Consider the following 20435-nt stretch of genomic DNA (forward strand, 5'->3'; position numbering starts at 1 on the left):
AAGAAAGACAGAGGGACAAGATGGGGATTTAAGGACAGGTGAGGAGTGGAGCCATGGAAAGAGGGGACCGAAACATCTGGGAACAGAAATACGCCTTTCTGAACCAAACAGGCTTTTCCCAGCCTCATCGTTTTGGTGCCCTTCGCCAGGTCTCTGGCAGCACAGATGCTCAACAAGAGCCACTAACCCCTCCAGCCAAAAGCAGGGTTTCCCTCCCACACCCACTGCCCAAATCTCATTAGAAACTTCAGAACAATATATACTTATGTCATTGTGGCACTTCCTGTGCTCACTATGAAGATGCACAGGAAGCTCTTATTCAGCCACGAGGGTTAGCACTAAGAAAAATCTTTTTTAATTACTATTCTACATCAACTTTTGACTTATTCCTTCAGGATCTGCAGGCTTGTAGGAGCACTGAAGTCATAGGCAGTATGCACAGTATGTCATCTAAAGCCCTGCATCTTTTGATATGTTAGGTAGTAGCATGGGAATCAGAGAATGGCAACAGGGAACACAACCTATTTTGCTCACTCTCCGCTGAGCAAGCACACACCTGGAGCCCTCAATTTAGACATCAGCACACCCTTAGCTCTATAATGAAAACCATATTCAGTCAATAAGGTGAAATTCTCTCATTCCCACAAGTGAATGCCCTGAATCCTTTGCCTCCAAGGTAAGACAAGGGTTTCCAAGTTCTGCCTGCTCCCACTTAATTCTAGGTCCTACAAAGCAAGGAAACACTGCCAGGCTGGCATGACACTGGCCTGTTAGATGCCACTTATTCATATTAGGTTGGGGATTTTGCTAACAATGTTGATGTGATTGTAGAGGTTTTTAATAGTTTCTAAAGCACACTTAAAGACTGAAAGACTAAAAGTAGTAGGTTTACTAAATGCCACAGCAGACATCTAGCCCAGTGGCAGAAAAAAAGAGCATGCTGATTACAAGAAAACAACTAACCAAAATCAAAAAGCCAAACCAGCAGCTATCAATGCCCTTAAAGCTTCCTTTGCATTATCATCTTTGCCAGAAGACATGCATCCCCCATGTTGCTTTCTTCAAGCTCTGTATAATAGACAACACGCTTTTGTTTGCAGGTCAAGCAAACAAAACAAAAAAAAAATGACATTATAAAAAAGGTAGATCCTGTTTTAAGGAAATTCCATGTGTATACAATGTTTCTGACTGTTTTGTTGATTTTTTTTCTGCAGATCCACATCTACTAACATTAACTATGATACTACCAGCTGGCATGCATTCAGAATCTCTGTTGGGATTTTAGGTTAGAGAGAAAAGGAAAATAGTAATTCTCTGTCTCACACATGCTTATTCATTTTGTTTGTACAAAACTGAAATTGCATTGAAATAACCCCAGAAATGTTTTACACACAAAGTCATGTGTGGCCTAACTAGTCTGATTTGTCCTAAAATGAAACTGATCCTTAAAGGAAAAGAGTAAGGTGTTCATAAAGAGGGACCTGGGTGTGCAATCTCAATTTAGCACTCTTTAGTAACAGGTCAGGCCAACAAAAAAATGTGTTCAGACATACTGGGAGAAAGAAATGAGACAGAGAAGAGATAAACTCTCCCTGACTCTCATGGTGACATTAGAAATTATGCCTAACAATCAAACTTTGAGTGATGCTATACATGATAAGTATCTCAGGAAGACTGATCTATAGAACAGACTCAGAAAATAAAAAATATTTCCTAACCTTCTTTCTTCTGAAAAGACTGCATGTGAAGAGGAATGTTTCAGCATCAATTAATACACTTAAAGTTAGTTCACAAGTTGTAAATGTCCTCGTCAGGGATGCAGTGTAGAAGCTTAAAATGTATTAATCTCATGGGATGTTATATAAAAGAGATACACAGAGAAAATAAAGAAATGCCAACTAGGGCAAAGCAAGCTGTCATGTCAATAAGAGCAGTTCCAACAGTGCTATGCTTGTTTAACCAACAACCGGAGTAGACATATATTTAAGCACTAGTCTAAATGTTAGATTTTAAGCATCCAGCAATGGACTGCACATAACAGGCTAAGACAGAGATCAGAATCCAATAAAAATATGGGGACAGAAATTATGGAGTTCAGTTCTCATGTACATTGTACTTCAGGGGCTATCAAGCTGACAAAAGTTTCCATTAAAATCATCTTGCCTTCAATCACTCAAAAATGTTGGAAACTGCTGTGCAAATTTTCTATTCTTAATGTTTACCTCATATGCAATTCCATGAGATCTTGAATAAACAAAAGTTCATCTGTTTTGCACGTAGGGAATGTGAAAAGAAGAACATCCAGAGACTTAAAAGAAATGTGTAAAAAAGAGATTAAACTATCTATAGTATAAAGCATTAAAAATTGAAAACATGAACGGACTCATAGCTTATAAAGCCAATATTGGCTAGTTTCAAGTTTCAAGAATAAGTTTTCTATTACGATGAAAACATTATAGTTCTAAAAAGTCTACACAGTTATGAAATCCTACTAAATATTTTACAAAGGGCATCATGTACACAAACTTAGGTCAGAAAATCAAAACATAAATTTTGTTAGTGCTAACAAACTGTCTTTTTTGCATCAGGGTATGTAACAGTTTTTAACTTCTGATACATGTTCTCCCTACAACACAACATACCTGCAAAGTAGGCTTATTTGTCACTATGCGAGGTAGCTGGTTGGAGCTTGGGATTTTTTTGTTGTTTGTTGATAAGAGAAACACATTAATTGCAGATGCCATTTGCATGTATCAAAGATTCCATAGCTCTGTATTTGCTGAAAAGCAATGTGACCTCTCAGTAAAGACTGTATCATAAGGGAGAGACTAAGGTTATAAACAAGTTATTACTCTAGAATTTCATGATTTTGCATGAAAACTTAATGTTTCTCAGTACAATTTCTGTCTTTTTAATGACTGTAGGAGGAGATAAGCCCGGTGCTAGGTTGCCATGGGCTTTTAATGGCAAAATGAATAATAAAAAATATTAAAATGATAGAGACAAAAAATAAATACATTAGAGATGCTTGCCAACTCTTCCTGCTAATTAAAGAATCAATAAACCTTTTGCAGACCTCTTGCAACATGATTTTCCTTGCAATGAAAGAAACTCGCAACAAATATGCTTTTCTTGGCAATTTACTTTGATTTTTTTCCTATAGGCTGCTGTTTCACATGAACCTTTAGGACTCCTCCATTTTGGAAATGACTATGACACAGCAAAAGTTACTAAATTTTCCCCACCTCCCAACCAGCCAACTAAACATGTGTAATGGTGTATTTCCTAATGGTTCCTGCAGACCAACATATTTCCGAGACAGTTTTAGTTGAAATGAATGGCAGTAAAATTGGCAAAGACTCAGAAAGCAAAGTCCAAGGAGACTAGCAAAGAACTTAGTGTCAGAAAAATGGTCTCTGGATATTATTGCCATGTCTGCCAAAACCAAAAGAAGTGAGATTATGTCAGTGTTTCCATAATAAACCTCATTTTTCAAGACTCTGTAACTCAGCTGCAATGACCCGATCCAGACTAAAATCAGTACATACAAGGACTGAGATCATGTGCAAATATTTATCTATATATTTGAATTTATTTTCCCTACTGCAAATGTAATCTACTGTTATAATTTAATATGGCAAGGAATTATTAATGTAACAGAATTAGGGAGAGAAAGGAGAAGGGATACAGAAGACAAAATTCAGAAGTCACAGTGAATGCTTTCAGGGATAGCATAACTTCCCTACCACATATTCCCTATGAGATTTTCAAAAGACCATACAGTAACTGGGGGCACAATATAATACCTGTCCAACAAACCTTAAAAATTTGTTTTGGTCCCTAAATGCAAAATCCTATTTTGAAGCTATTCTGGCTGTTATGTAGCAGACTATGAAGAGACTAGAAGAGACCCAAAGGAGTTTACAGGATAGATGATGTTTGTTAATCTTTGAAGTACTGTACTTTATCACATTCATTCACCTCATACCTCTCAAATATCAGCCCTACACTCTACAGGTTTGATCCTACAGAGGTCTGAGTGACTCAGGGACGTGCAGACAAAGGGTAGGTCACAAGTCGGAGGAGCCCTCAAACTGCAGAGCGCAAGGCAGTACCCCACTGCACATGAAGACTGCTGGAACAGCTGAACACCTCCTCCAGCCCAGAGGAGAGAGCTGCTGCTTCTGCCACCGTCACCTCTAGCAGTAGTACCTCGACGAAGACTGCAAGGCCCTGCTTTACAAAATGGCTCTACTAGCTCAAGGAAATGCAAAAGTGCGAATGCCTACTGTATCAGCAGTTACAGATTTCCCCAGAGGTTCTCATTGTTCATATCTGTATGACCCCAGACTCCTATTTGTTTTTAATTCAAGTACCTCAATATGTACAGCAAAAAAAAAAGCACCTTCACAGGGTACTTCACATGACTCCAAGATCATTTTTTTTTTTTTTTTTTAAAGCACCTAGGTGGCTGGAAATTGGGGTCTACCCTGGATATCTAAATGTTAAAATATACCTGGAAGAGCTTATTTTCAGGCACCAAAATAGGAAAGCTGAATAAGAAATAGCTTGCAGCAAACTGTGCAACAAGTTCAGGATGCTCTAAGATGCTCTAAGCTGCCTTTCTCTTTTTATCCAATGAGGAAATTAGCTCAGACTAGATAGTATAAGAAAGCGAGAGTTACATGAGCTGAATATGACAGCAAGGCTTCCACCACTTGACATTTTAATTTTCTGTCTTTGGTTATGTTTTGTCTTATTGAGTATTGCTGGTCTGAGTGTGCATACACAGTGGCATTTACCTCTCTCCTGCTTTGCAGAGAGTCGTTCGGAATACAGAAACTTGACAATACTCATCAGCTAATGACATATTTTGAAAACAAGTAAATAAATTAAAAATAAGTGAATAATTTGTAACACAATACAGAGCAGCAGTAACAGTCTTTTGTACCATTATATCTTCATTTTTCCCCAAGACTGTCAGAGCACCTTGTAAAAAAAGATGCACACATATTAAGCACCTTGTTCCATGAGTAGTTCCAATGAAATCGTGAGACCTTTTAACAAAATAAGATATTATTCAGTTACCCAACCCTGTGACATAATTATTATCCATTCCACTTACAAATGGGGAAATAAGTACACAATTTGTGTAAGATCCCAAGCTAAGCAAGTGACAGAGCTGAAAACAGAATGCCAAACTCTCAGCTGCTGATTTCTCTGATCACCCTCATCAAAATGTTATATAATAATAATAATAATAAAGGCTTTCCAGGTCACCCAGAATAGCTACAGTGGTTTTCTTCATTTCTAATGGGATTAAGACCTTCCTGACTCTAACTACCTATATTACAGCTATGGATTGGCCAAAGTGAAATTGCTACAACAGAGAGAAAGCTGACTGCAAAAACTGGCATCAGAAATTTGCAGACAGAAGGCTAAGGTACATACATACACACACACAAACTATTTAAGTTAATTTTGTTGTGAACTTAAATGTTTTTCCCAATATTCTGCCACAGAAGTTCATCTGGGTACAGCAGCAGCAGAAAGTTGACAAAGATGGTGTGTGAGGCTTATTGTAAAAACAGAAACTAGAGGTTGCACTTTCTCAGACTGTGGGTCAGGATTTTTATTTTATTTACTTATTTTAAGGTAAAATTAGAAATGTTATGCTGTTTTCATTCTGTCTTCAATCCTGAAAGAAACTAAACAATAGCTTGCATTAAGCAAATAATTAAAGATGGTAAATCTTCTGTCTTAATTGCTGCTCATATTGGAAATAAAAGTTTCTTTACCTTTTTACTACGTTTGCTGAAAGCCAACAGTGTCATCTCCCCAGTCATTTCAATGTCAGCTATTCGTTTATCATACAGAATGAAAGTAATAATAAAAGTGTGCTGATCTGCTTGCTTTCACTCTATATAGTGCCTATATTTATAGGCTTATGCTTCTATTTGAATCTATATTTATCTGCTTTATCTGCCTACAGTGCATCTGTTTCTCATACACACAGACATATATATACACACACACGCGTGCGTGCACACAAATATACAGGCATATATAAACACACATACGGGTATACCCAAAAATATGCATACTTACAGTAGGCTTCTGTTCAACAGTAAGATTTGTATAAATATAAACATATGCAGCATACACAACATAAATGAAGACACATACACAAAGAAAATCATAAACAATTAAATGAATATGCCTTGCTGGCTGTAGAAAGGTTTATTATTCAGTAGGCTGCCTTCTAAATAGGACTGTATATAATTGGTTCCCTTTACATTAGTCTGTTGCCGTAGATTTGCAAGCAGTAACAATTTTGACTGTTATTTTGCCTAGAGTTTTTCTGTGTAAGCTCACTTGGCACAGCTGTGAAATCACTGCCAGCCTGTCTGCAGCCCGATTCCCCGTTGGTACCACTAGCAGTTTCCCTCAGGCTATTCATTAAAGAGGCCAGAGTTGAGTCACCCTGTACCAGTTCAGGAGACAATCCTCTAGAGGGAAAGAACAAGGTGTGACTCCAGATCCAGGTCAATCTGGCAGTTTTAAGTCCAAACATTAGTAGTGTGCTTCCCTGGGCCTTAAGAATAAACAGTATTCTCCCAAATTACCAGAGGATAAACACGGGTATTCACCTTCTTGTTAGCAGAAACCAGCGTGCCACGCTTCCCCACGTCACTAGGCAGGGTTCCAGTTGGTCTCTCCCGTCACTGCGGTCGGAGCTAGGTCCATCTCAACCTTTTTTCCTGCTAGCTAGGCTTCTGCTAAGTCTATTAGAGCTGCAAAAGGAGTTGACTGAACTTTAGTCTCTGATACTAAGGTCTCTGTGATGTTGTAATGTGATAAAGCCTGCATTAGGCTAGTTATGGAAACAGATTATAGCATGTGTCCACTGGATGATCTTCACGTCTTAATTCAGTACTTTATTCATTCACATCCTATCATCTCACAGGTGTGTTGGAGGAGGAGGTTGCACAAGATAACAACAAAGCTAAGCAACACAGTCACCGGGGACATCTGTTTCTCTCATTGGAGAAGCTATATTTTGGGTTTCCAGTTACTCGTAACACAGGGAAAATGAACTGTCAATTCAATATGTTACCTCTGGGCTCTCTGAAGGGAGTAGGAAACCCTGGTCCAAAACCTATTGGATATATAGACTACAGAGTATCATACCTACTGGGTATGAAGGGCAGTTGAAAAAGGCAACCTTACCCATAAGACCGAAAAACTTCAAAATTGACCACACAACATATCTTCTCTTTTTACAGGTGTAAAAAACTGTATTCAGGTCTAAGAAAGTCTACATAAAAATCCACACAGTAAGTATATTGACAATATACTTCGTGGACAAAAAAAAAATAAAAATAAAATATTAGGGTATATTTAAAAACCACAAAGTTCTAAAATCCTGCAACTCAGTACCAGGAAGAAAAAAAACACCCTTAAAAAAACTTTTTATGTCAAGATTGCATTGGCTAATTAAAACAGAAATACTACTTCCTAAATCAAAGAATTCTGGATAATTATTCTTTCATCCACTTGATAATATTTGGAAACTGGTCCTGCAGTAATTTAATGTTTAACAGGTATTAGATGGTCCATTTGAAAGGGTTTTTGGATAATCTACAGAGAAGAAGGCTTTTAAATATAATATGTATCTATTTTCTGTGTAGACAAAATTTTCTACATATCTTCACTTAATTTCTGTTTGATCATAATATTCCAAATTCTTGATCATTAAAATCAACTGCAGCTATTGAACAAAACTCAGTTCATACTTTCCTCACTGTTAAAGTTATTCCTTACCCACTGATGACTGACGTAAGCATTTTAAATTTTAAAAAATACCATTCTTTCCTCTTAAATTGCTATTTTTTTAACTGATCAGCACAATGCATGTAGTAACATGACATCGACAGTACTTGAAAAGTTTATCTACCTAGAAATAAAATGCTAATTTGAAAAAGAAGAGAAAGGATTTTTAGTTAACTTCTGTATTATCTGACCACCACCAGTCTGGTAGGATCTATTACGAAAATACTACCATACGGCTAAAAATAACAATCTTGTGATAACTGTAATGAGCCTACATTTATGCTATTCTTAGTAGTGACCATTTAGCAAACAGTCCATTCATTTTTTTCTCAGCAGGATATTTTACAGTTTTAGCATGTTTAAGAGCATCTCCAAATTGAAAAGTATTATTTAATTATTGAGGTGGCAACAGATTGATTACAGAATATAGTTTCTCTTTGAGAAACTGTGCCTTACATTGTACCTTTATACATATAAGAAACTATTTAAGCATTTCTTTGATGCACAAAAGTACAAACTCCTACCTCATTTGTTCAGCATTCTTTGAAATTCTGTAGGTAGAACATAAAAGGAATCTGTTTAATGCAAACTCCCTCCTTCTTTTGACAGAGAGTGAATATTACCAGAGTTCAAGAAATGCATCTACCTTTCTCTGTATACAATGTACTAAAAAATATAGGCTGGGACAAATGTCTAATACATCTTCTATTGCTTCAAGGAGAACAGCGATGTTAATACATAAATACCTCTCAAATCCTGGCGCATTGTCTGCCAATATATCTTAATATCTGACATACATGTATCGCTCCTTAGGAATCCTTCCATTAGATTTCCTAATTGGTATCCATGATCTTAAACATACTGTGTTATTTCTTGGAGAAGATTTAATGGTATGTTAAAATTCAAACTATATAAAGTAACCCTTTGCTTCCAAATAAATTAAAATATAAAAACTTAAGGCCTATCCTTGCCGCAACAAACTAGTCATGTAATTTCATGCTGATGCAGTCGAAAAGGTATATGACTCAATCTTGTATTAGTATAACTATATCCATGCATTAAGTTGATCTAGTATAATTGCTTCAGTAGAAACATCAATCCTTTTAATCAGATCAATTATATTAGTATAAAATCTATGCACATACTAGGCCTTATTGATGAGACCACCTAAGACAAAGTGGTAAACACCCAATTCCTGATTAATCTCAACAAATCTGAAGCTGCCCCAGATATATTGGACCTAAAGCAAGTAAAATATCCAGGCCACACACTAAAAAGTACAATCAAAATTTCAGAGACAACAATGCTTACTTAAAGATGAAAAGAAAGAAAATAATTGTTCAATTTCTCAACAGGCAAACAGTAATGAAAAATTATAAAAAGGAAATATTTTGTCAAGTTTAGTAGGACAAACTCAAAGAATGACATGCACATTGTAAACCAACCAAGTCTGTTTAGCAGTTCTTCTTAGAAAAGACTGAAATCTCATCAGCAACAACTGATCAATAGTGCTTTCTAACAAACAAAAACTTAAGTTGTATATATACAAGTACAGTTTGGTCCCATTATCGTCTCTCTACACAAAAGAAGCTCTCCTATTTTGCCAACAGCAATTAAAATTTGGAAAGACAGTAGGCAGTATCTTCCTGAAATATGACATTACAGCAATATCTCAACTATTTAACCCATAGCAGAAGGATAGAATTCTAACTTGGAAAATTCAGTAAAAGAAACAACAAATCTGTACTAAAATTTGAAGGCTGCAGGAATGCCTAGCTTAGCACAATGCATAGAGGTGTGGTTTTTTGTGTTTTGTTTTAAAGCGCTCCCAAGTACTATAGATGACTGAAGAACAAAATAAACTCTTGAAACTGAGATATCAGCAAATGAATTTCAAAATATTATAAAAGACCTTCCCAAATGGCTATGCTCCAGGGCTTTAGCACTGAGTTTGATGCATCTTTTCAGGATGTTCTAGTTCTTTATTGTCCTCAAATAATCTGTGGTTCTTTGAATACTGAAAAAAACAGCCTTATTTCTCTTTGGAAGCCAGCAGAAACCAGTTGTTTAGCTCTGTAGATCATCTTGACCAAAATAATGAATTGCGTCAACAAATAAAATGCTGGCAAAAACTTTAGGAAACTATCTTAATCCTATCACTATTAACTTAAACTGATCATCCCAGCTTTCTTAGAGAAACGTTACAAATCACTTGCCTCATTTCACAATGAAAGAAAAGTATCTTCCTTTCTGCAGTAAGCACTGAAAAGATACCGAGTAGGGTTTTTGTGGATAATTATCCTGAGAAGTTATGTTGAAGACTCAAGTGGAACCTTATCCATGTGTAGAAAATACCTGATGTGGGGAAGTAAAGAAGACAGCCAAGCCCTTCTCCAAGCTATCCAGTGAAAGAACAACAGAAAACAAGCACAAACTGAAATGCAGGAAATTCCTCTTAAACATGAGAAAAAAACTTTTGACTGTGAGGGTGGTCAAACACTGGATGGTTGCTCAGAGCGACTGGGGAGTCTCCATCCTCGGCGCTATTAAAAATTTAACAGGACACAAACGCTGAGCAACATGCTCTAGGTGATGCTGCATTGAACAGCAGAATTAGAGTAGATAATCTACATTGATCCCTTCTGACCTCAATGATTCTATGAAATTTTCTTTTCAGATACTAAGTTACTTCAAAATGTATTGAAATATTTCCCTGTGCATAGCTTTATTTGACTTGGTCCTGTTCAGAAATATAAAGCTTGCCTGTAGGTCCTGTAAGCTTAACAGGTAGAAGATTGAGTATACATAAAAGCATACTGAACACCATCATGAGCAGCAAAAGTCACATCCTTTATCGTGTACTTTGTTTATGATAGCTGCTGGAGACTGATACTCAGGTCACCATAATCTATACGCATCAGTTCTGTGTATCTCTTGACATGTCACCTTGCTTTACATTACTGAAATCAAATCTTCATTCTGCATTTCAACAAAGCCTAACAACTCTTTTATCCATCTGATGTAAATAAGTCAGGGAAAGAAGTAATGATTTTCTGCACCCATTCAACGAGATTTATTTTTCTAGGCTAACAGACTCTTCTGAAATTCCAACATGTGAATGAACAGATACTACCCAACTGATTTACATCATTAATACTAACATGAAGCTCCTCTTGCCTACCCTAACTTAAATTCCAAAAAGTATGGTTGTTTACAAACAAATATAAAATAATGATATAATTCCTAAACATCTTTCCATTATTTCCCTTTGTTTGGTACAAATATGAACTAGAAACAGTCACAATTTCAGCACAGAAAGAGATAAAACAATAATAATTTCATTCAGGCTTCAAAGCCTAGAAAACCAAAGCCTCAGCAAGAAAACCTCATTTTGGACAGACTCAACTGGATGTCTATATAGCTACCTATGTTCTTAAGAATTAAAACCAGTCATATTGACAAAGCAATGAACAGGAAAACAGCATATACCAGTTCTGTCTTTCACTCACAAACTCTGATCTCCTCAGAAATATTGGGGCCATATTCTGAACTCCTCAGAAATATGAGGAAAATTGATAATGGATAAATGTAACAACAGAATCAGAATCCTTTGGCTTTCCACCAGTCTAGAAGATGCTAATTTTAAAAGACAGTATTCTCAGGCATATCAATCTTTCCAAGCTTTTACTAGAGCACAGTGCTACTGAATTTTCAGCTGCTCAGAATTAAAACTAATTTGCCTTCTTGAGATTTCTGTACGTATCTACAAGTGAGAATCTTTTCAGACGTGATTGCTTAAAAATATGCTCTACAACAATTGATTAGAAGAAACGCTTAGACAGCAGTGTAATTTAAAAAGAGTTTTCATCATTACTGTCCAATTCTACATTAAGAAGAATTTGCATTTGGACTGTCCATCTTCTATTCTCAGCTCAGAACCTGTGAATTCCTTACATGGCCAGGTGATCATACTCTTACTACGACTACTTTTGAAGATTCAGAAGACGATCAATAAAGGGCTCAATAAATGGCTTATTAAGTTTTATAAAGGACTGAGTGGAACAAACTAGCTGATATTTATAATAACCTATAGATTCATCTGTAATATGCCCACAAAACGTATAATATGTACTATCCATATCAAAAATATTCTTAGAATATTGATCGATCATATATTTGCTTTTATGAATTCTTTTAAAGTGTGTCATCAATATAAGTGTAGCTGGATAAACAATTCAAGATGCAACTTGCAAGAAGGCTAGTATTTACAGCACCTGTAAACACATACAATACTTCATTGTGCAAAGACTTGAGTAATAGTTTACTGGTTTCACAAGGATGAATCCTTCACATTCCTTGGCTGCTGATCCAAATCTTATCTCCCCTTTCTGTGTAGTACCAGTAGGTACCTCAAACATCCAGGAAAACTGAGCAAATTGCACCCATAGTGACATATGGACCAACACCGCCTACAGTATAAGTAGGGAGCTGCATGGCTTTAGATTTTTAACAACTTCGAGGAAATTCCATGGAGTCTTCCAAGGAACACCATGGAGTATATATGTAGGGAGATTTTCTGAATTTTCTTATGAAAATTAATGTTAATAAATCAATGAATGGATTACTACTATGAATTCAAGCAAGTTTACCTATGTAACAATTATAATATTGGCGGTATTTCTCACTTTATGTGTAGTCATAAATTATGCATTCTGCTGTTACATCAGTAAAAATATTTTAGTGTCAGTCAAATGACCTCACATTTATTTGAAAGCAGAATCTGGTCCTGAATGTCACATCAGTGAGAGTTTAACAAAACGGAAATCTCTTGTGAGAAGGCAGTGCAGAATTTCATGGCACATTAATGAATCTTTTCTGATTGTGGTAAGGCTTTCACTTCATTGATGCACACTAAATAGCACAGACAGCTACCAGTCCTTACAGTCTGCTTTACAAAAGGAGTTTCCTGGTGACAACAAACGGCCATCCAAGAAGTTAAATACTGTCAGGAAATTCACTGGAGGAAAACAAATACACTAGATATTACTTACTGAAAAAAAATATAAAGCATGAGGCTTATACCTTTAACTATTTAATTTTACCAACACCAAAACCAGAATGTAACTTCAGAGACTTGATTGCTGGGTCACATTTCTACATGAATCATAATTCTACTTTAATAATAGCATCTTATATTGGCTGTTTTCAGTAGAGAGTATCACGATTGTCATGCTCCAACAAGGCATCTATGTTTCTAAGTCTACAATGAGAACAGAAATTCTCCATTTTTATTATTTAGCCCCCAATTATATCATTTTGAGATAACAAGTCTACTCTCTCAAATCCAAGCAAAATTTCCTATCTAACACCACTGACTGAACCGCTGTGCTGCAGTTCCACAGATTTTCCCAGAGATACAACCACAGAGCATGACTCTGCAGCGTGATGGTTAAGCACATGGATATATGGGTAACGTGTCTGGGTTGGAAACTGTGTCAGGTGAATACATTGTACCACGTCAGTTCTGACCACGTCAGAGTAGTACATCAGAAACACATTATGGGGATAAGTGAATACAGAAACTTATTACACTTAGTGCAGGAAAAATCTAAGGGCATCATAGAAAAGCTGGAGAGAGTGATTATATAGGCTCAGGGGATATCAGCAATTATGAAAAGGACATTGCCAGCCACAACTGAAAAGCAAAGAACAAAGCCAACAATATGGTATTAATCACATGCCCTATCTGCGTATGATGCCAAACTATTCAAAGCACAGAATGTTCTTTATTCACCTCACTTTATATTACTGAATGAATATAGCTTTTATGAAAACGAGAGATTAAAAACATTGATATTAACCAACCTTTGGGCCAAATCCTACTTATCTTATTGATGCAAGTAGTTCCACTGATTTAAATAGATGTAATTACCATTGACTTCAATAGAGCTACTCATGGAGTTAGGAGGGCAGGATGTGGCTCATTGCATAAGTAAGCTTCCCTTACCACCATGAATGGTGCCAACTCATCATTTCTGACACAACCCTCCCTGCTTTCTGGTAACAGATTCCTTGACCAGAGACTTCTGTACATGCCAAAGTCTGTGACACTTTTGACACACGCACAATAAAAACTTGAATGAAATGACCGTTTTTATTTTTACCTCTTCAGAAGCAATAGACAGAATGCTGACAGCTAGAACTTCATAGCACGTTTTAATTGTTCGTTCCTCCAATTCATTGTGAATGAAACATCTAGGTGGGGCTGGAATTAAGCTTCTGCAAAGACTACCTGTCCTCAGATAATTGTCATATATTTGAAAAGTATGGTACAAATTAAATCGATTTAAGGTAAGTCTCCTGGGTACAAAACAATGTTTCCAGCAACAGTTTTCTAGCAATAGTTAGCCCAACTGAATAAGACTAGACTCATCCCATTCTCTCTACTTTCATATTGAAATGCTGGGTCTTGTTTTTGACCACACCCATTCTCTTGTGCAGCATCCCTCCGGCCAGTGCCAGAATGGACAAGATTTGAGGGAGGAAAATACAGAACGCAGCAAACAACATGAAAGAGAGAAGAGAAGGAAAGAACATTGCATTTTGACAGTGTGAGAGTGATTCTAAGGCCACTGCCTTTTAGGAGCTCAATCCTTGTTCTTCTGCCATCCCGCTTCAATGACTCAGAGGAAAGCGTTGTTAAACATGTAAAATGGCAAGAGACACAGGCAAAGCAGAGGAAGGCAGAAGTCTGGAACTCTTTTTTCAATTACTGATATTTGAAGATGTACCGAAGCAGTGCTTTATGGCATTTAAGACCATTAGAATATACTGTAACCCATGAACCCCTAGCTTCAATCCCATCCTTTCACTTGCTACAGCATATTTTGAATGGCTATTTGTAACAGGGCCCAATTCTTATCTCTTTCTTATTTCATTACAGAGTTTAAGTTATCTCCATCAATCTCAAATTGCTTTGTGGACTGCTGAGATAAGAACCAGTTTCAAGATGTTATGCTGCACTGGTTCTTCCTTTTCTTGGTGAGGGGTTATTCGCTGCCCTGTGAAATCCCTTACTGGCATCTGAATGTAGTTACAGATTCAAAATTGACAGACCTATATATTAAGAGACACAGATTCTGGACACTTCAAAAAGAAAAAAAAGGCAAACAAAAACAAACAAAAAAATGAACTTTTCTTGCAGAGCGAATCTCTGCACATAGGGCATTATGAAATTCTACCTTGTTTTGCAGAAATAGTACAACGAGACTTAGATCCTGGTATGTGCACATTTTTTAAATGATTATTATCTCAAGCACACAGAATAATAGTTAATATTTCAGATTCTAAAATACAGTGGAGCCTCAATTATCCAAATTCAGTGAACCCAGACAAGGTTTTGCCCCTTGTCATTTATTAATTAAATGGTAAATTGCTTCTATTACTAATTATTTCCACAGATCCATGGGCATGCAGGGCATTTTGGTTACTCATAAACGCGATTATCGAGTTCTATTCAGTGTTCTTTCCATGTTCTTCAGATAATTGCGATTCTGATGTATTCTGAAAACCATTTAAAACATTTTTTACAATGTATTACTGGGAGAGCTTCCAGGTCTTGTACATCCTCTGGGGTGGAGGCATCCCCAAGATTGTGGGAGGCAGCACTCTTGACAGGCCAAAAGACAGGGAAGTATGTCAGCCAATACGTAGAACAAAAGTAAAACTACTTCTTGAGCACAATCTGACAATTTCTGATCCCAGCTGTATATCAGGTTGAGTGAGTGAGTGACTGTCTGAATAGGATGCCAGCAAGTCACATATTACATTAAACTCACTCTTTTCTTCTTTTTTTTTTTTCCCCAGCTGGTCTCCATTCAAGGGAAGACAAGTTTAGCTTAAGATTTCTTAAGATCCTACAAAATCCTAAAAAAAAAAATGGTTCCAACTATAGCAAGATGTACCACACTTAAAAAGACTACGTGAGAGATTTTAAGGCTCCAGGTTCAGAACTGTGGGCAGGTCAGAATGATGCATCATCTATGGATGAAGCCATGAGAACTCTATCTTTGTAAAAAAAAAAAATAATAATAATAATAATAATAATAAGGGACACAAGTTGGCAAAACTCAGGTACTGAATAGCAAAGCACTGCCTCAATAGACTAAATACACTTTAAGCAGAGCATCTAAACAGACAGTCAGGTCAAATAAGTAAGCACTGCAATACAAAACTGAACGTCTAAAGACTGAGCTAAGTGAAGTGCAATACCTATTTTTCAAAGACATATATGACACAACTTGAGCTGCTAGAGAAGATGTTGTGTGTTGCATTTCATAATAATGACTGAGTAAAATGCACAGGTGAGAGACGGGTGCTGGGAATTAAAGAAAGCATATATAAATAAAATGAATAGATTAAAATTAAGAAGTACAATGTTTTTTCAATTCCAGGCCTACATAGAAAGGGATAGGTGTTAGAATCATATTATGCAACATCTTCCCAAAACGCTGACAATGACTATGAAATGTAAAAAAGAAGATTTGAGAAGCAACAATTAGTTAGAAAACCTGTGAAAGAAGAAGCAAGTAAAACACTAAACCTACTTTAACATGTTCATATCAAAGAACCATACTGTAATTATAATGCATGTAGAATTAGTTATCTATAGGACTGAAAAAATAACAGCAAAATCCACTACAGCAATACGCAATTTCGGAAAAAAAAATAAATCATATTTAAAATAAGGCATGTAGTAAAAAGGAAACTGAAAAAACGTTAGAAGTAAAATGCTTTAAGATGTTGCTGTTAGAAGATACGTTATCAGAGATTCAGGTCTCTTACAAGTAAAAGGAAAGCCTTACCTTAGAGTGGCTGTAATAATCTTGACCCCCAGTCGTCCACCTCAATCATTTTGAGAAACATCTCAGCAGTTTGTCTGGCAGGCACAGAAAATTACAGCCTAAGGTACTACAGAAATCCAGAAGCCATTCTGATTTACCTGAATATGCTAGATTGTAAACTGTCATAATTCGATTGCCACTTTAGATGAAAATCCTTTGCAAGGGGGCAAAATTCTCAGGGGAGAAGCTTGATATATCGCTGGATGCAGGAACTTTTAAAGTTGTCCTACAGTAACGCAAATCTAGTCATTACTCTGAATTCACAAAACAAATACATAATCACCTGTGAAAAAAGAAAATCTCTAACAGGATTTTTTTATGAGCATCTTTACTAGAAGTAAAAAGCTACCATCTGAAAAGAGAAAGCCATATTTAATGCAGAAGATTTTTTTTTGAGTATGTAGAATAAAGCACGCCCATAAAAATGTTGAAGAAAAACTTTCTAAAGCCATAAATAACTTTTCCAAATACTCTACACAGAATCTGTAAGGCCAACAGATGAGGTGAAAAAAGTGTTCACAGAACAAAAATCCAAAATTAATTCATTGTATTTGTGTTCCCTATGGAGAAGTTTATAAAAGTCTGAGAAAATATGCAATGCAAAAAAAAAAATGGTTCTAATCTAACAGTTCTAAAGAAAATCAGACATGAAAGAACTTTACTAATAACTCTTGCACATAATCAGTGCAACAAAAGAATATTAGTGCACAACAAAATAACAGAAAGCGACTTACTGGCAATATTAAAAAAGGAAAAAGGGCTTTAGGAAGACCCATGTAGATCAGTCTATAATCTACAACATAGAGACTGGTAGAAAAATATAATAAATAACAACTGACACTTGGGCAGATAAAACAGAGAAGATACAACATGAGCTTTTTGTAGAAGGAAGTCTTGTTTTGCAAATTTACAGAGTTCCCAGGAGGAGTGAACAGGCATATGTGGAAGAGACTCAAGTAGTACTAGTTGCTAAAAAAAATAGTAAAATTGAAAAACCTCACCAAAGACTCTAAAAGAAAGTTATCATGACATAAGAGAAAAGAGCCTCTCAGATTAATAACTGTCTCAAAGATGCACAATAAATGGGAGGAATAAACATTCGGCTTTTACAATGGAAGATGATTACTACCAGAGTCCCATAAGAATTTGCAGGAAGACTTATGCTGTTCAACATTTTCATAAATGGCTAGGGAAAGAAGACTAGTGACGCAACAAAATTTGCACTTCTTACCAAAAAAATATAGCACAACAAAAGCTAAAACTGAAATGTTCCAAAAAAAAGACCTGGTAAAACTGAGATACTACACAATTAAGAGAAAATTTTTGAATTTTAACCATTATAACACACAGCAATATTCATAGAAAAATGACCTCACATTCATACAATAGGATCTAGATGAGCTGTTACTACGTAGGAAAAAAGAGTAGGGAATCCTTGTGGATATACCTATGAAAGCACCAGCTCAATACTCAGCATTGATCATAAAGGTTAAAAAAAAAAAAAAAAGTCTGGATTATTAAGAAAGAAATAGAAAATAAAACTAAAAACATAATTATGGCCCTCTAATAAATCCACAGTAGACTCATATACTGGATACTATACGTAAGCTTGAGCTCCCAGTGCAAAACAGGATATAAGCAAACTAAACAGACATGGAAAAGTGCAAAAATGTATGGAAGAATCTTCTGTGCAAGGACAGATGAAAAAGAGTTGGGTTCTTTGCCCTGGAAAATAAATTATTGAGGAAAATAGAAATGAGTTTTATAAAATCATAACAAACAAGAACAAGGTGAACTGCTAATAACGGTTCCATATTTCTTATTACATATTTCTAGGAAACATCCAAAGAAGTTATCAAGTACTAGGTTTAAGGCAAACAAAAGGAAGCACTTTTTCACACAATATGTAATTAAACTGTGGAATTCACTGGCACAGGATGTTTTCAATGCCAAAAGTAAAAACGGTTTCAAAAAGCAATTGGACAAAATCTCAACAGAAAGGTCTACCAGGTCAATTAAACACAAGGATCTGAAAGCAGAAAACATTACCCTGCACTAAGAAATAGGAAGGCTCGTCTGCCACTTTCTAAGCAGCAGAATGAACCAATCTGACACATACCAGCGGCTAAGCTCCGACATAGCTAACATGTAGATCACAGAGATTCTGGCTTTAAAATGAATTTATGGAGCGAATGGATTATGGCCACAACTGATGATTTACCATTGCGCTGTCAACCTACTAGATATTGATTAATATCCTTACCAGGTACAACTATAGTTAAACTCTCTTTTAAGGACAAAGACTTAAGAGTGAAACAGGAAGAGCAATGTCTGAGGAACAAGACATTCTTTCAGACTTGTGATACGGATACAGCAGCTCTTCCTTGCTGGCTTGGATTCTAGGTGGCAGTGTTCATTCCTGAGATGAAAACCATCTATCTCATTTTGTTACCAGTGATACCCTCTTTGGTTCAAATGGGTGTTCAACATTCACAATGATGGAGTGATATCTGTGGGAGCTGGAGATAGTCTACTGTCCATGATACACCCAAAGATGTCTTTTAAAAAATAAGTAAAAACACTAAGGCCACAAAGCAAAGCACTCAAAAGTAGGAAAATATCAAAATGAAGTCTGTCACAACAACTGTAGTGTCACAATACAATCTTCCATGTTATGATTGTATATTTTGTGTTCTGTATAATGGATAGCATCCAGGGAATGAGACTAATTCAAATATTCTTTTTTTATCCTCTCTGTTCAGTGTGTGGCCCCAAGCCTTGTTTACTGAGTTGCATCCAAGTCTTGCATGAAATAAGATGGCTTTTTGTTTCTGGCTTTCCTGTGGTACTCATCAGTATAGTGCCTGAATATCTCAACAATCTTCATGAATTAATCCTTACAATGTACCTTCAGATGTCTGGAATGATTATAATTCCTCATTGAAGAAAATTATGAAAGAAATTATGTGACTTTTTTTGTGACCACACAGGAAGTCTCTATCAAAGACAGGAAGACAACTTAGATCTTTTCATTCTAACGGGTGCCAAGAATCTCCTAAATTTACCCTACAGGAGGAGCACTCTGAGGATTCATGCTCTTCCAGCAGACCTGCAGCTCACCCATGGCATAAAAGTTCTCCAACAGGGATGGGATAGCAGGGACAGGAACCCCCTTCTGATCACACCGTATATCTAATTCTGTCAATTGGAAAAAAGCTGCTCTAAGGATTAATTGCTCTGAGATTTGCAAAGCCTTTGGAGATACTCAAATTATCAGTATGATGAGGGACAAAGTTTTGGCACTTAGTTCTTATAATCTTTTGCAGAAATTTCTCCTCCTGATTTGCATTCTCTAGGATTCTTGCCAACACGAGGTATTCTATATTTTTCTAAAAAGTCTCAAGAAGGGGTAGTGGTATGGGTATAAGATATCAATAACTGACACATAGAGTATTTCTGTAATATCAAAGATTGCAATTTATGGTTGTGATGTAGTTCGTAACTATGAATTACAACTTTGTGGAATATTCTTTATACACTGCACTTGTGCTCAAAGTACATAAAAACACACAAAAAATTACCCTAATGTACGTGAGAAGTCTGTCTCACACCTAAAAAAGCCAAGAAACCAAGAGTAAAGCTCAGTCTCTGTTCTTCTATTGTGTTTCCTATTGCGTCTACGTATTGCAGCATTTGTGG

At 36.2% G+C, this 20435-nt stretch overlaps 1 protein-coding gene across 11 annotated transcripts in view; it reads right to left on the minus strand.

Annotated features, from left to right (window-relative positions):
- The window catches only part of LOC310892228 (uncharacterized protein), a 421439-nt gene that overhangs the window by 203994 nt on the left and 197010 nt on the right, over window positions 1–20435 (minus strand). Inside the window, exon 7 of one of the 11 annotated variants that reach the window (XR_014577963.1) lies at window positions 16698–16771. The exons of 9 other annotated variants lie outside the window; for them this stretch is intronic. Coding sequence is in view for 1 of the 2 variants with exons in the window: in XM_083819691.1 (XP_083675817.1) it covers window positions 2643–2750 (108 nt within the window). In the remaining variant the exon portion in view is untranslated. One more of the 11 variants, XM_083819691.1, reaches the window with a different exon arrangement.

Source organism: Anser anser (genome assembly GCF_964211835.1).
Source record: "Anser anser genome assembly, chromosome: 1".
Classification (NCBI taxonomy): domain Eukaryota; kingdom Metazoa; phylum Chordata; class Aves; order Anseriformes; family Anatidae; genus Anser; species Anser anser.